The sequence below is a fragment of the Penicillium citrinum genome (assembly GCF_028827155.1).
Source record: "Penicillium citrinum strain IBT 23319 chromosome Unknown utg000006l:1.0-3011923.0:1.0-3012962.0, whole genome shotgun sequence".
NCBI lineage: Eukaryota > Fungi > Ascomycota > Eurotiomycetes > Eurotiales > Aspergillaceae > Penicillium > Penicillium citrinum.
The window spans coordinates 2763059-2776774 of record NW_026622691.1 but is presented as its reverse complement, the minus strand read 5'-3'; the positions used below and the strand labels follow the sequence as shown (position 1 = coordinate 2776774).

The following is a 13716-nucleotide window of genomic DNA, read 5'->3' as shown; positions in this document are numbered from 1 at the left end:
TACTGTTCTCTCGTTCGACTAGACTGTGATGTATGCTTGTACAATGATTTTCGTGCAGGCTGCGGATGGTTGTACATCGGTGTACATTGGGAATTTCAAGATTGCGTGACTGACGCTTAGACAGAAGCCAGAGTTTCTTCTATTGTCTAATTCGAGATTTACACTTAAAATATACTAATTATGATGAGCATGGCGTCGAGCCTTTTTGGAGACGAATTCATTAGTGTAACTAGCCCTGAAAGGCAGTGAGGATACATTAGATTAATCCTTCCAGTCGGAATTCTGGACGCTAAGCGCTAAACTACTATATAAAGAGACAATGCAAGATTATCAGAAGAACAGCCATTGTCCAAATCGCTGGACCTTTCCAACAAATCCCTTCCTCTTGGTTTCCTCCTCTGCATCATCAATCCGATAAGTATCATCCTGACCTCCATCATATCGATCAGTATGAAGATCCATTCCGGATTTGTGTACGAAATGCGTCCGCTTGACAAGCTTCCAGCCAAGGAACATGACGATCATGATCGGGATTTCAATATAATAGGAAACAAAGTCGACGCGCTTAAAATGCGGACTGAAGCATTCCCAACCTTGTACCAGCACGAGGACAATATTAAGACAGATGGCAATGATAGGACCGAAGGGGTAAGTCCAGTTCTTGAAAGGAAGCAGATGTTCCAAACCCTGAGCACGAATAGCACTTCGGAAACGCAGAGATGCAATACCGATGCAGATCCATGAGAGTTGATTCGATACGCCGACAATGCTGTGGTGATCATTAGTATGTTGTATCAAGTTACGGAGAAATATTCCTGATAATTGAACAAATAGCTGAAAGACACTCACTTCTGCAGCCAAGACCAGAGTTTTCCTGCTCCAATGTAACTGGCACCGAAACACAATCCACTAATGACCGACGTGGCAAGGACTGCAACCCAGGGAACATGGAAGCGGTTTAGATGCCCAAAGAAGCCAGGTGCATAGCCGTCCACCGCAAGGGTGTACAGCAAACGTGAACCAGCGAACAAGGCGTGATTGGCGGCAGAGATCACGGATGTCATGATCACAGCATTGATGAAGCTGCCTGCTACGCTGCTGCCTGCTTGTTGGAAGACGATCGTGAAGGGGCTGGTTTTTGTATCGCCCTCCGAAAGACCGGGATAGGTGTACGGTACATTCAGACCGACAATCAGGATGGAAAGAAGGTAGAAGAGAATTATACGCCAGAAAACATTCCGCACAACCTTTGGCATATTCTTGGCTGGGTTTTTGGTTTCACCTGCTGTAATGGCGATCGATTCAGTTCCGCCACTGTAATGGATTAAAATTAGCAAAGGTGTATTCTCCATCTGCAAGGATTGAAATGATCGTACTATGCGAATGATGCTGTAACGAAGACAGACGCGAATCCACCGATGCCACCTACAAAAGGGGCATCCCCAGTGTGCCAGTACTTGCCACCAATATACTCATGATCAGTATTACCACCGCAGTTGACAGCAATTCCAAGAATGATAAAGATCTGTGTAGATTTAATGAGCAGAGTTTCGAGGTTTGGGTAGTAAAGATGCGTGAACGGGTGAGACGTACCACGATGGTTATGACTTTGAGCAAGCTCAACCAATATTCGATCTGCCTAGGGTTTTAGTATACTCCATAGATAATTCTGCAAAGATGTAAAACCATACCTCACCATAAACGCGAACCGACAAAACATTGAGTGCAATCACAACAATCAAAAAGATCAAACTAATCGCCCAACCCGGGAAATTATCTGTCCAAAATTGCAATAGTAGCTGAAGAGCAATAATATCCGACGCCGTCGAAACAGCATCATTAAACCAATAATTCCAAGTCAAAGCAAAACCAAGTGCATCATCAACAAAGCGTCTATAATCCACCAAATAATACCCTGAATTAGTATCGATCTGCAAAATGCATCTCAATGTAACATCAACCAGACTCACCCCGCATAAGTACAGAATGAACCCGCCACAGGCACAAAGGCAGCCATTTCACCCAGACAAAGCATCGTGACAAAAACAATACCTCCACAGATCGCATAGGCAATTAGTGTAGAGGCAGGTCCACCTTTAGCGATGGATGTTCCTGTTCCGAGAAATAAGCCCGTGCCGATAGTCCCGCCGATGGCAATCATCTGCACCTGGCGGGCTGATAGTCGACGGGCTAATTTGTCTGCATTTGTAAAGGGGGATGCAGAAACATCTCCGACATATTCCTGCGGCTTTGTCGCGGAGTATTTCTCAGGGTCCATGACTGATGCCATGTCTGAAAACTGTCGCTCGTTCGTCTATAGCAAAAACCGTAGTTGGGAGACCCGGTGGGTACTGGGGATATCTGTGAGAATCTCGAAGTTCTTCTTAAATCACCCTTCAGATGGCCATGTAATATCTGCCAATTCCCGATCGAATAAGCAGTGATCTTTCTCGCAGCCTTAATTACGGTAGATATCCCAACTTACTTAGCCCTAATCTCGTGACTTGCACGTGGCTACCCCGGATTTCCGATCTCGATCGACCGAAACGGCAGAAATGACAGCTGAACAACGACAGTGACAGTCGATGTGGAGGATGACAAGAATGAAACATGCTGGATTGTCGACTTTCGAAGTCTGCCATCGCTGAATTCGTGCGATGGCGTGATTTTGAGGTGAATTGACTGGATCGGATGGGCCCGCACGCGATGACAAAAAAAATTCAATGGGATCCACTTGAGGTGGAGGAGGTTCATGCTTGACGGGAGAATTCATATTGAACTGCCGATTAGCTGTCATTGGCATTTGGTGGAGCCTATTTTGACCTCGAGGTGTAGCAGCGCATTCGATATTCATGGATTTTATGGTAGTAAATACCTTAGGACTACGCGTACTGGGAGAAGATAAGTTTGTATAAAGACATCAGCCGTGACTGACAAAATCGCTTCAACTATTTACTCATGCAGATTCACAATGCTTTTGGGGCTTCGCTAGCACATTTAAACATAACAATTATAGAAAGGGGAAATGAAAAGAGCAGAGAGAAGAGAGAGTACGTCCGAGACACCGCATGATACAACAGATCAGCCCAACAGACCACTCGCCAGGGCTTCCAAATCGCCCAAAGTCTCGATCTGAGGCTCGGCTTGCTTGGTCCTCTTGGTCTTCTTGGTCTTGTCTCTCTTGTAGGCACTCTCCTCTTCGCTGCTCTCGGACTCCGCAAAGGATACGCGGGCCTTTTTGTTGGGACGCCGCGTTTCCTTCTCTGAGTCTGACTCGGGTTCTGATGGTGGCGGGGTTCCGAGATCGATAGGCTCGACATAAGGCAGTTGGAACCCCTGGGCACCACGTTCCTCTTCGGCCTCGGCATCTGCAAGAGCACGCTCGCGTGCCTTTCGCTTCTCCTTCTTCTCTCTCTTCTTGTCGCGTGCGACTTCTTTGTCCTCCAGATCGGCTTGGCGTGTACGCTCTGTCTCTCCAGCCAAGAACTTCTCGCGCTGCGTATCCGCATCGCCACGAGCCTTGAACTGATCCTCGTCCTCCATCTCGTACAGCTCGTGGGCGTTGCCATCGTCGTCGTAGACCAACTTTGTACCCTTGCCCTTGAACTTGAGCAGCTTCTTCTTCGATTTGAGAAGCTTCTCGCGGCGCTTAGAATCAATGACCAGCGGCTCCTGTCCATCAATCTGTACCTTCTTGGTCTCCTTCTCGGCGGTTGAGACATCGGAGTCGGAATCACCTTGGTTGAGGCCTTCATCACCAGCAACGAAGCGACGCTTGACTGAGAGGAAGTCGGCATCTTCATCGGCATCCTCATCACCATTACCAGCGCCAGAAGCAGCAATGGTACCGTCATCGTTGATGAGCTTGTGATAGTGGTCTGCAAGAACGTCCTGGTTTCGTCGCTCGAACATGCGGTCGTACCGAGTACGCACCTGATGCTCATCCTTCTTTTTGTCCTTCTTGTTCTCGGCATCTGAGTCGTCGTCATCGCTGGAAAGATGGGACATCTTCCAAGAAGCATTCTTGCGCTCCTTGGTGTCATCTCCCTTGATAAACTTAATGCGAGGGGCACCAGGAAGACCCAGACTACCAGCGTAGTCTTCTAGTGGGAGTTCCTTCAACTTGAAGATCTCCTTATCTTTCTGTACATAGATCGATTTGACGTAAGAGATGAAGGCCTTTTGTCCCAAATACTTCAGCTCAGCGTCCTTGAAGCACATATTTTGTAGCTGATTCTTAATGCTCTGCTGCTTGTTCGCCTTGATATTGATTCGTTCAATGGGGACCTTCTTCTGCTCTAGTCTCTGAAGCATCCCTTTCTCCTCGCTTGGATCAAGGAATAGAACAGCACGGCCTACTCGTTCGTATCGAGCTGTGCGTCCAACTCGGTGAATGTATGTATCGGCATCTTCGGGGCAGTCCATCTGAATAACCCAGTCTACAGCGGGAAAATCGAGACCACGGGCAGCAACATCAGTCGCGAAAAGGACTGCGTGTTGGGCTTGAGAGAATTTGGTCGTAATGTCGAGACGGCCACCTTGCTTTTGTCGACCGTGAAGATGCATCAATGGAATACCGGGTTGGAGATGTCGGAAGGATTCGTAGACAAATCGGACCTGTTTGCCTGAAGACAGGAAGATCACAGTCTTAGATTTCAGATTGCTACGAATAAAACTCCACAATGTATCAAGCTTTTGAGGGAGCGGCGTGATCACATAGTGTTGCTGAAGGGTGGAGGGTGTAGCAGAGGTGGCGGCCTCATGGACGGCCACGTACTCGGGCTCTTGGAGACTGAGTCGAGCCAAATCGGAGACCTTCTTCGTTTGGGTAGCACTGAAGAGCATGGTCTGGCGTTGCTTGGGAAGATGGTCAATGATGGCGTCCACCGATTTCTGGAAGCCCATGTCGAGAATACGATCCGCTTCGTCCATCACCAATAACTGCAAGTTGTTTGTCTCAAACATAGCGGTCTGATCCAAATGCTGCAGGATACGGCCCGGAGTGCAGACCAGAATATTCATTCGTCCCAGTCGTTCTTGTTCCTCACGCAGACTCTTTCCGCCAATGACCAGACCGGCAGAGAAGCCATGGTATCGGCCCACCTTGCGCAACACTTCAAAAATCTGAATCGCCAATTCTCGAGTTGGCGACAAAATCAGCGCACCCAGGCCATCATATTCAGTCCACTGTCTGCGGTACAAGTTTTCCAATACAGGGACAAGAAAGGCCAACGTTTTGCCGCTTCCAGTTTTCGCGGCACCGAGAATATCACGTCCCTTGAGAGCATGACTAATCGCACGAGATTGAATATCGGTCATAGACTTATAGTGAGATGCCGACAGACCGCGAGCCGTGGGTTCGGAGAGAGGGAGATCGGCGAAGTTTTTGAGTGAGCTTTTCAGATCGAGATTTTCGACACGCTGGATGAGTGAGGACAGTTCATCCTCACCGCGCTTTCGCTTGAGATTTCTCCCAGATTCATGGTTTGACTTGGGAGCTTTCCCACGAGAAGTCCGGGCTGGAGCCATGATTTGCGACGGGGTTGTCGTTGCAGAAACGAGTTGAACTGCTAAACTTTTCTTATCTTTTTTTTCTTGATGACTAAGCACGATAAGCGGCTTATCGAAAATGGGCGCGTTTGCGAGTCGTTCACTTTGCGAATCAAACCAGCTTCTCATTCAAACAGACCATGGCGGAAGAAGACGACCAAGACATTTTTGATTCGCTAGAGCGTGAGGCATCCGAGTTTACCAAGGTGAGTCCATTCTGCGAGATTTGGTTGCGCCAAGTGTTCGGCGTTTTACTGACCCGCGACTGATAGGATGCGGAGATTGATCGTATCCGCAAAGCATTTTCTCTGGATGCGTATGTTGCTTTAATTGGCTCTTGAAATGTCTACTGGAGACTTATGCTGATTTTCTTTTCCTTGTTTGAACTTCACAGATACGCTGTGTTAGACCTTCAGCCGGGTGTCCCTGATAAAGATATCAAGATTCAATACCGGAAAAAGTCACTCCTGATCCACCCCGACAAGACGAAGAACCCGGCCGCACCTGACGCCTTCGACCGACTCAAGAAGGCGCAAACTGCACTTCTCGATGAAAAGGAGCGCACTTACTTGGATGAGTGTATCGCCGATGCGCGACGACTCTTGATCCGTGAACACAAGTACACGCTGGACTCGCCGGAACTTAAAACCGATGAATTCAAGGTGGAATGGCGGCAGAAGACCACTCAAGTCTTGCTAGAAGAAGAAGCTCGACGACGACGACAAGCCAAGGCTCGTATGCAGGAAGAAGGTCGAGAGAAACGCAAGGAGGATGAAGAGATTGAGGCGCGCAAGCGTAAGCGTGACGAGGCCAAAGCATGGGAAGACACTCGGGATGAGCGCATTGGGAGCTGGCGAGATTGGCAAAAGGGTCGCAAAGGGGATGATAAGAAGAAGAAGAAGAAAATGAAGGTGCTGGGGTGAAAATTGCACGATCCGGCGTTCCAGGTGATACTGAGCTTTCTTCTCTTGATATTCATAGTTCTTTATATCTATATCCATTGCCCTCAAGCATCTTACTATATCTCGTATCTATAACTTTTCCTTTATTATCACACTATACAAATATGAGCAGTAGTCAGGATATGCAGTGCTCATGAATCCCCGGAGTCAAGTGGATATTTTTGTATACTTTCTGGGTTTATAGTAACTAGATCCTATGCATCTCACTCAACTAGAAGCTTCGATTGCAGACAGCAATTAACGTGGGCACTTGAGTATTTAGTCAAGATACAGCATTTACTAGAATAGCCTTTCAATTCTAAATATTCTTATCATAATATTATCTATAGTAAAGAATATCACTTCGTAATATCCCAACTGCCACCCCACATACAACGATTAGATCATTCGAGATTCCCCGAATTTCCATGAATCCACCTCGCCCCGCCTCGGACCAGCTTGGACTTTTTGACTCTTCCATCTTTTTTGTCTTCTACACAACTTCCTCCCCCTCAACCCTCTCTCTCTCTCTCTCCCTCTCTTCCCCTCTACATACACACGATGGCTGAGCCCGTGACACCTCATCAGCCTACTCGTGCGTCAGATCATCTGCGCCCATTCAACCCCACTGCAATTTCTCCCTCTCATCGCGGGGTCGCAGCGGACCAGCAGAACGGATCTGCAAACGGTCATGCCAAGGGCTACAATCATGATGGAGTGAAAGAGAATGGAGCATATGATCAAGAAGAAGAGATCCCTCCTTTGCCTACAGTGATAGCACATATTCATACCCGCGTACAAGCCTTCCTGGCCGAATCTCATCCACCGAACTCCCTCCTCGCCTCGGTCCAACAGCAAACCCGCACATCCCTCGGCGTCGTCGCATCAGCCTTAACCCACTACAAACTCTCGGAACTCTCCCTCTCCTATAACGGCGGCAAAGATTGTCTAGTCCTACTAGTCCTCTTCCTCGCCGGCCTCCATCCATACAACGATCATGTCCAAAATGACCACACCCAATCTCAATCTACACATAATCATCCTCAAGACCCCGTCATCCCATCCATCTACGCCCTCCCTCCAGATCCATTCCCAGCAGTCGAAGACTTCGTCATAACATCCGCTAAAGCATATCATCTCGCCATTACAAAATATACCACCGAACCACCACACACCACCCTCCGCTCCAGTTTCGAAGATTACCTAGCCAAACACCCTACCATCCGCGCCATCTTCGTCGGTACCAGACGGACTGACCCGCATGGCGCGAAATTAACACATTTCGACCGCACGGACTCGGGCTGGCCTGATTTCATGCGTATTCATCCGGTAATTGACTGGCATTATGCCGAAATTTGGGCCTTCATCCGACATCTCGGATTGGAATATTGTTCCCTCTATGATATGGGGTATACCAGTCTAGGTGGTACTTCCGATACTCACCCGAATCCGCGATTGCAAGTTGAAAAGCAGTCCGGATCTGATGGATGTTATTTACCGGCTTATGAATTGACCGAGGATTTTGAGGAGAGATTGGGTAGAGAGTGATTCCATCAGAGATTTATGTACTTCATTCCATTTCCCATTTCCCATTTCCCATTTCCCATTTCCTTTCTTTTTCTTGATATACTTTCTTGCAAGCGGTACATTCTCATTGATTGGACTTGAGAAAGAGTTTAGCGATAGCCTCCTCTCCCCTCCTTTCCCTTTTCCTTGTTTACATTGGGATTGGCCATCTCCGTGATACATTACTAGATTATACTCCATCAATGGACGCTCACGCACTCTCATACGACCTGATCTGGATTACTGTGCATTCATTTTCTTTCCCAGTTGGAAAATATCATATTTGATCCCCGCAAAGCCTGAAAGAATGAAGGCAGTGCGCAAAGCTGTATAACATGTATTCTAATACATAACTTGTCATGAAAATCATGAGTCCGTATGAATGCCATGTAAGAGAGAGGAAGAGAGGATGATGGCGAGTCGAAAAGGAAGGGGAAGGGGGAAAAAACAAGGTCAAGATATAGAACACCATTGCCATGCTTTCCTCCTTGCATACTGATATCAGTCGAAGATGTAAAGTTCAGACGTATTTAAGCAGACATGAGCCGGAAATCGAATCAGAAACCACAAGCAGCAGGCATTCCACAGACCTGGAGAAGGATAGACGAAAGACACATAGGCATAATATCCTTGTAAGAACATAGAAAGCAACAGAAACTTAAAATGACCCGCGAGCATACATTGTACATTCTGAGAATGGAAATGCATGTCTACGAATCAGCCATATTGAATAAGAAATTTCTGAAAACAAACATCGCGACTTGGTGAACCATTTGTGATTTTTTTGATGTTTCTTTTTTCTTCGGGTGTTTTCTTTTCTCACATCATTCTTGTCTCTGTGGATAGTCTGGGTGCAGACTGTATTGGGTTAATTGAACTTTGAATTGAATTGAAATCGGGACATCATCACGCAATTGAAGCAGGAGTCATGGTCTCCATGCGAGATGGGAGAGGAGACAGAGAGTCTGTCTTAATATTCTCTTTTCGGGGAGTCGACATGTAAGAGCGTGGCTCAAGATTGGGGGAGCCTGGAACAGCGGTCCTGGATGAGGCTGCTGAAATATCAGTCATGGATCGGCGACTGACAGATTTTCGATGCCGATAGACAGGAGTATTCTCCAGTGCATTGAGACTGCGCGAGGAAAGCGAGCTGTGGCGTGCACTTTCCGCCAGATCTTTCGTCGCGGCGAAGCTATCACCCTTGTCAGCCATCGAAGGTTATGTATGAAGAACCAACCTGTCACTTACGTTGGAGACACTGAAGTTGCCGGAGTCCAGTTAGAGCCCATTGACCCCATAGCGGTTGGTGAACTGAAGCTCCCTTGCGAATTGGGTGTGAGATGGCTACTGGTTTGCTGGAGGCGCTGAACAGAGGGTGACGGAGTTGATCCCTGTACAACCTCTACTGAGTAGTTGTACTCGCCTGCACGGTATGCACGACGTTCATTGCTTTGCTGCTTCAGCATCTTCTGAGCCTTGGTGTCTGCGAATCGCAACAGCAGTTTCACATTGCTTCCTTTGATCGTGACATTGTGGAACTCGTTCAAGACTCTCTCTGCAATTTCTCGACTTTCAAATCTAGTGACAAGGTTCAGTCAATGACTTTGCGTAGCTAGTATGTAGTCTTACCTTGCGAAGCCGACTTCTTTGCTCACGCCTGTCTTGTCGTCGCGACTTATTTTCTCTGAAACCACTCGGTAAGGCTCGAAATGGCGGCTAAGGTCCTTGAATTTTGGTAAGTCAAGTGGTTTCTTCAAGGCCTTTGGAATCATTTGACTTACTGCCTCAGTCCAGTCGATCGGAATGTTAGTACAATAGATATTGGTGGACAGCTTGTCTTCAAGGTCCTTGAGTCGCGAGTTACGGGATTTCTGTGCGAAGCTGGCTTGGTAGCCCAGGTAGAAGAAGCCTCGGATGCAATTTTCACAGGACTCAAAGTTATAATACTGGACAAATCCGAATCTACTCAGTTTAAGTCAGTCTGGTCAATGCACCGCTTGTCCTGGGACGCAATAGTTACCCTTTGCAGAGACCTGTGTCCAGGTCAACTATAGCTTTGCAACGTTCGATCTTTCCGAAGCGTCCAGCATAAGCATGGAGCATCTCATCTGTGGTTTCTGGGAGGAATCCACGGATATAAACATTTGTAATGCCTTCTCGATTTTCGAGACATTTTGCAAGAGTCAGCTCGGATGGGTTGGTCCACATAGCTGGCACAGCACGAGGAATTGCAGGATCTTGTTGTGTCAGGGCCTCCAGGTCCTGTACGACATATCCATTTGTGGTTTTCATCATTTGAAATGGCAGTGAGAGTTGACCAAGTTGGGAAAACGTGTTTGCGTAGGAATATCCTGACAGGGAAACACCGTCCATAGTGGGTACGAATGATGTTGGGAAATACTGAACCGAGCCACTGCTCTCATTTTGGGCTCCCTTTTGGTCATTTGTGCCCCAGTTACCTTGCTTGTTATCCTGTATATCGCAGTTCATCAGATATGGCCAGGATGAATAAGTACCGGGTACCATGGAACCAATATTTTGATATACACCTGTCGAGAGATATGGAAACTGGTTTATTTGATCTGTCTGGCCAGTCATTGGACTGGTAACGAATGAAGGGACCTGAGATATCCCATTGAACAAGGATGAGTTGGGTACCAGGATAACTGGACTGTTGTAAGCGGTACGGTTTGTGGCCGACCAGTCCACATTGGAGTTGACTGTCATGGGAGCAGTGTTCTTGGAAGCGAATCGATTTCTTTGATTTTGCATGTTCATACCGGCAAGAACTTGTGCTCCGGACGAGTTTCCATCCCGTAAAGGCGTCTTCGTGGCATGGCTGTAGACTGCGGCGTAGGTGGAACGAGGGTCAGGATAGTACTGACTAGCCTGTCCACTGGGGGATGGCCTAGAGCTTGAGATGCTCGTATTTGGAGGACTTTGATGATGTTTCATTATGGAGTGATGCCTTTGGCTGTAGCCTAGGCCGTATATTAGCAGTATTCGGATGACAGTCTCTATGTTATGATTTGGCATGACGACGTAGGCAGATACGGAACAGAGAGAGGCCTTCTTCACGCTTCCACCATCCATTTCAACTCTTCATGCTGCAACGTAGGCGAGAATATCAGAAAATGGAACTCAACTTACTTTGAGCTGGGAGTGTGCCGTTTTAGTACCCGGCAAGGGTTTATAAGCAGATGATGGAAAGAGGAACGAATATTTTGTCTTCCACTGCGACTGTTCAATTAACTATATGCCCACACACAATCATTCTCCGGCCCTGGAGATGGACTCGGCCGAAACCAATGACGACTTCGGGGGACAACTCACGGGTTGAAGTTGGAGGAGATTTGAGACGACTTGGCCGATCTCGGGTATTTTCAGGGTCCAGGCACGATAATAACAGCCGATGACCTTGGATCGAGAGGAACTTGATTATACTTTGGCCGTCAAGGCCATTATCAGCAAGAACTATAAAAGGGAAGGGGGGGTAGAGAGGATGAAAAGAAAGGAGGTGAGGAAGAAGCAGTCGGACGAAATCCGGGGAGAGCTCAAAAAAGATGAAAAAAGAAGGAAAGAGCAGAGAATTGAGGCAGGAAGGAACTCGCGTCGTTGAAATGGAAATGGCGATAGAGACGGATGGGATATGGAACGGGGGATGAAAGGAAAGGATGTAAGTCGACGAATGGGGATAGAATGGAGATGCAGATGGATTGAATAGGATGTAAATGTGGAAGAGATGAAGACTTGGGGATGGAAGAGAAAATAGAAGAGGTAGAAGATATTAGGAGGGAAGAAGATAGAAGAAGAGGAGGAGGAGGAGGAATAAACTGTCCACAGTAAAGGAATGGACGGCAGCGTAACAGTGTTGAACAGCCGAGCATTTCGTATTTCGCTAACACTGTAAGTCGTAAGGACTGGCTGAAAAAAAAAAAGAAAGAAAGAAAGAAAGAAAGAAAGCAGGAACAGATAACATAAAATCGCTCGGTAGTTGAATGCATCGATGATCAAATTGATTTGTATTGCCTGCTCGTGAAATATCTGTCTATCACAGTAAATGAGTATTTTCGTGCTGGGCCGTAATAAAGAGAAGGATACCCCGAAACAGTCAGCCGATGGGACTGTCCCATGTATGCGGGCAGAGACACATAGCCTTTTTTTGGCGCTTCAACCCCTACCTCCGGAGTAGTAGAGCTATTGTGACTTGTCATGGAGCCACTGGTAGACGACTGAGAAGTCCTTGCCCTTGTGAGCAGCCTCGACAGCGTTGTACACCTCACGTGCTTGACCACCCAGAGCCAGCGGCGTACCTGAATCTTCCGCTGCAGAGAGAGCCAGGCGCAAGTCCTTGTTCATCAGACTAACTCCAAATCCACCTGTATATCCACGGGAAGCGGGGGCTGTGTCCACAACGCCTGGGACAGGATTATTGACCTCTGATGGCCAGCAGCGGCCAGTGGAAGAGTTGATCATCTCAGCGAGAGCCTTGGGTTCGAGTCCCCATCGAATTCCTAGATTCATGGCCTCGGCTGTCGCAATGTTATTGATAGCTAGCATGTAGTTGTTGGCTAGCTTTCCGGACACGCCAGATCCAGGTTCACCGAGATGCCATGCCTTCTTTCCCATGAGGGCGAGAACGCCACGAACACGTTGAAGGAACTCTTCATCTTGTGCAGAAGCACCAAACATGAATGAAAGGGTTCCTGCCTTGGCTCCAACGACACCTCCGGATACGGGGGCATCGACAAAGCGGCCGGTTTTGGTGGTGTGGATAGCATTGGCAATCTCCTTGGAAGAGACGGGGTCAATCGTTGACGTGTCGATGAAGAGTCGTTCTTGCTCGAGAACTGGGAGCTCTCCAGGCTTCATAATGGAGTTATATACCTCCATGACATGTTTAGACTCGGGAAGACTTGTGATCATCACTGTCTAGAAGGTATTAGTACTGAGCTTTCACTTCGACGAAGGAGAATATAAGGAGACGAAAGGGGAGAACAAGGGAGCAAGAGAGATAAAAGAGCTAGATAATAGGCAGCACAAAGCACAATATGTACCAAGGCCCATCGAACAAATCATGAGATGAAGGGGAATACTCACTGACTTCTCAGCAACTTCACGTGCATTCCCAGCAATCTCGACCCGTCCAACCTCAGCACCAGCACCACTACTCCGAGCAACTTCCTGAGACTCCTCAACAAAGCGTGTCATTGCATCTTGATTCACATCTCGAATGATGAGAGTGTCAGAAGCAGGAATCTTTGCACGAAGGTTGCGGGCCATGTTGTAGCCTGCGAAAAGTCAGTCAAGGCAACAGGATCATTGACTTCAATATAACATGTTTTCGCCGTGCTTGCTATATCTTCATTCATTTCTCATACCCATTTGTCCTAATCCCACAAATCCCCATGTTGCATCGCGATGAAGGGTCGTTGAAAATGCCCGAGCCACGTTCATTGAGCTTGGTAACCTCCAGCATCGGTGGGGCCGAGCTGTGCGAGACAGCAAATATAGAGACCGCATATTCATTGTGAATTTGGATTGGCTTTACGAAGGGGGGAAATGCTTCGAAAGGGGCTTTAGCTTCGAAATATAATCAGTACAATGCTTGTGTAAAAGAAAATTAGTATACAAGTATGACGATGAGGGGTGGATTCCG

General features: G+C 47.5%; 6 protein-coding genes across 6 annotated transcripts; 2 read left to right on the top strand and 4 right to left on the bottom strand.

Moving 5' to 3' along the window:
- Nucleotides 1-330: 330 nt before the first annotated feature.
- Nucleotides 331-2290, bottom strand: N7469_007575 (amino acid permease; the record flags this gene model as incomplete). The annotated part of the gene is made up of 6 exons (XM_056646493.1): nt 331-769; nt 850-1314; nt 1377-1525; nt 1594-1635; nt 1692-1893; nt 1971-2290. 6 exons carry the CDS (start codon nt 2288-2290, stop codon nt 331-333), a joined length of 1617 nt encoding a protein of 538 aa, XP_056499934.1.
- Nucleotides 2291-3081: 791 nt separating this feature from the next.
- Nucleotides 3082-5529, bottom strand: dbp4 (RNA-dependent ATPase HCA4; the record flags this gene model as incomplete). Its single annotated transcript, XM_056646492.1, has 1 exon — nt 3082-5529. One exon carries the CDS (start codon nt 5527-5529, stop codon nt 3082-3084), a length of 2448 nt encoding a protein of 815 aa, XP_056499933.1.
- A 161-nt stretch (nt 5530-5690) lies between these two features.
- Nucleotides 5691-6473, top strand: N7469_007573 (uncharacterized protein; the record flags this gene model as incomplete). Its single annotated transcript, XM_056646491.1, has 3 exons — nt 5691-5756; nt 5823-5866; nt 5945-6473. The coding sequence occupies 3 exons, from the start codon at nt 5691-5693 to the stop codon at nt 6471-6473; spliced, it is 639 nt and encodes a 212-aa protein (XP_056499932.1).
- A 579-nt stretch (nt 6474-7052) lies between these two features.
- On the top strand, nt 7053-8039 carry N7469_007572 (FAD synthase; the record flags this gene model as incomplete). Its single annotated transcript, XM_056646490.1, has 1 exon — nt 7053-8039. The coding sequence occupies one exon, from the start codon at nt 7053-7055 to the stop codon at nt 8037-8039; it is 987 nt and encodes a 328-aa protein (XP_056499931.1).
- Nucleotides 8040-8963: 924 nt separating this feature from the next.
- N7469_007571 (uncharacterized protein) lies at nt 8964-11012 on the bottom strand (the record flags this gene model as incomplete). The annotated part of the gene is made up of 4 exons (XM_056646489.1): nt 8964-9249; nt 9306-9635; nt 9687-10019; nt 10078-11012. 4 exons carry the CDS (start codon nt 11010-11012, stop codon nt 8964-8966), a joined length of 1884 nt encoding a protein of 627 aa, XP_056499930.1.
- Nucleotides 11013-12254: 1242 nt separating this feature from the next.
- Nucleotides 12255-13586, bottom strand: N7469_007570 (uncharacterized protein; the record flags this gene model as incomplete). Its single annotated transcript, XM_056646488.1, has 3 exons — nt 12255-12989; nt 13158-13348; nt 13439-13586. The coding sequence occupies 3 exons, from the start codon at nt 13584-13586 to the stop codon at nt 12255-12257; spliced, it is 1074 nt and encodes a 357-aa protein (XP_056499929.1).
- Between the last annotated feature and the right edge of the window lie 130 nt (nt 13587-13716).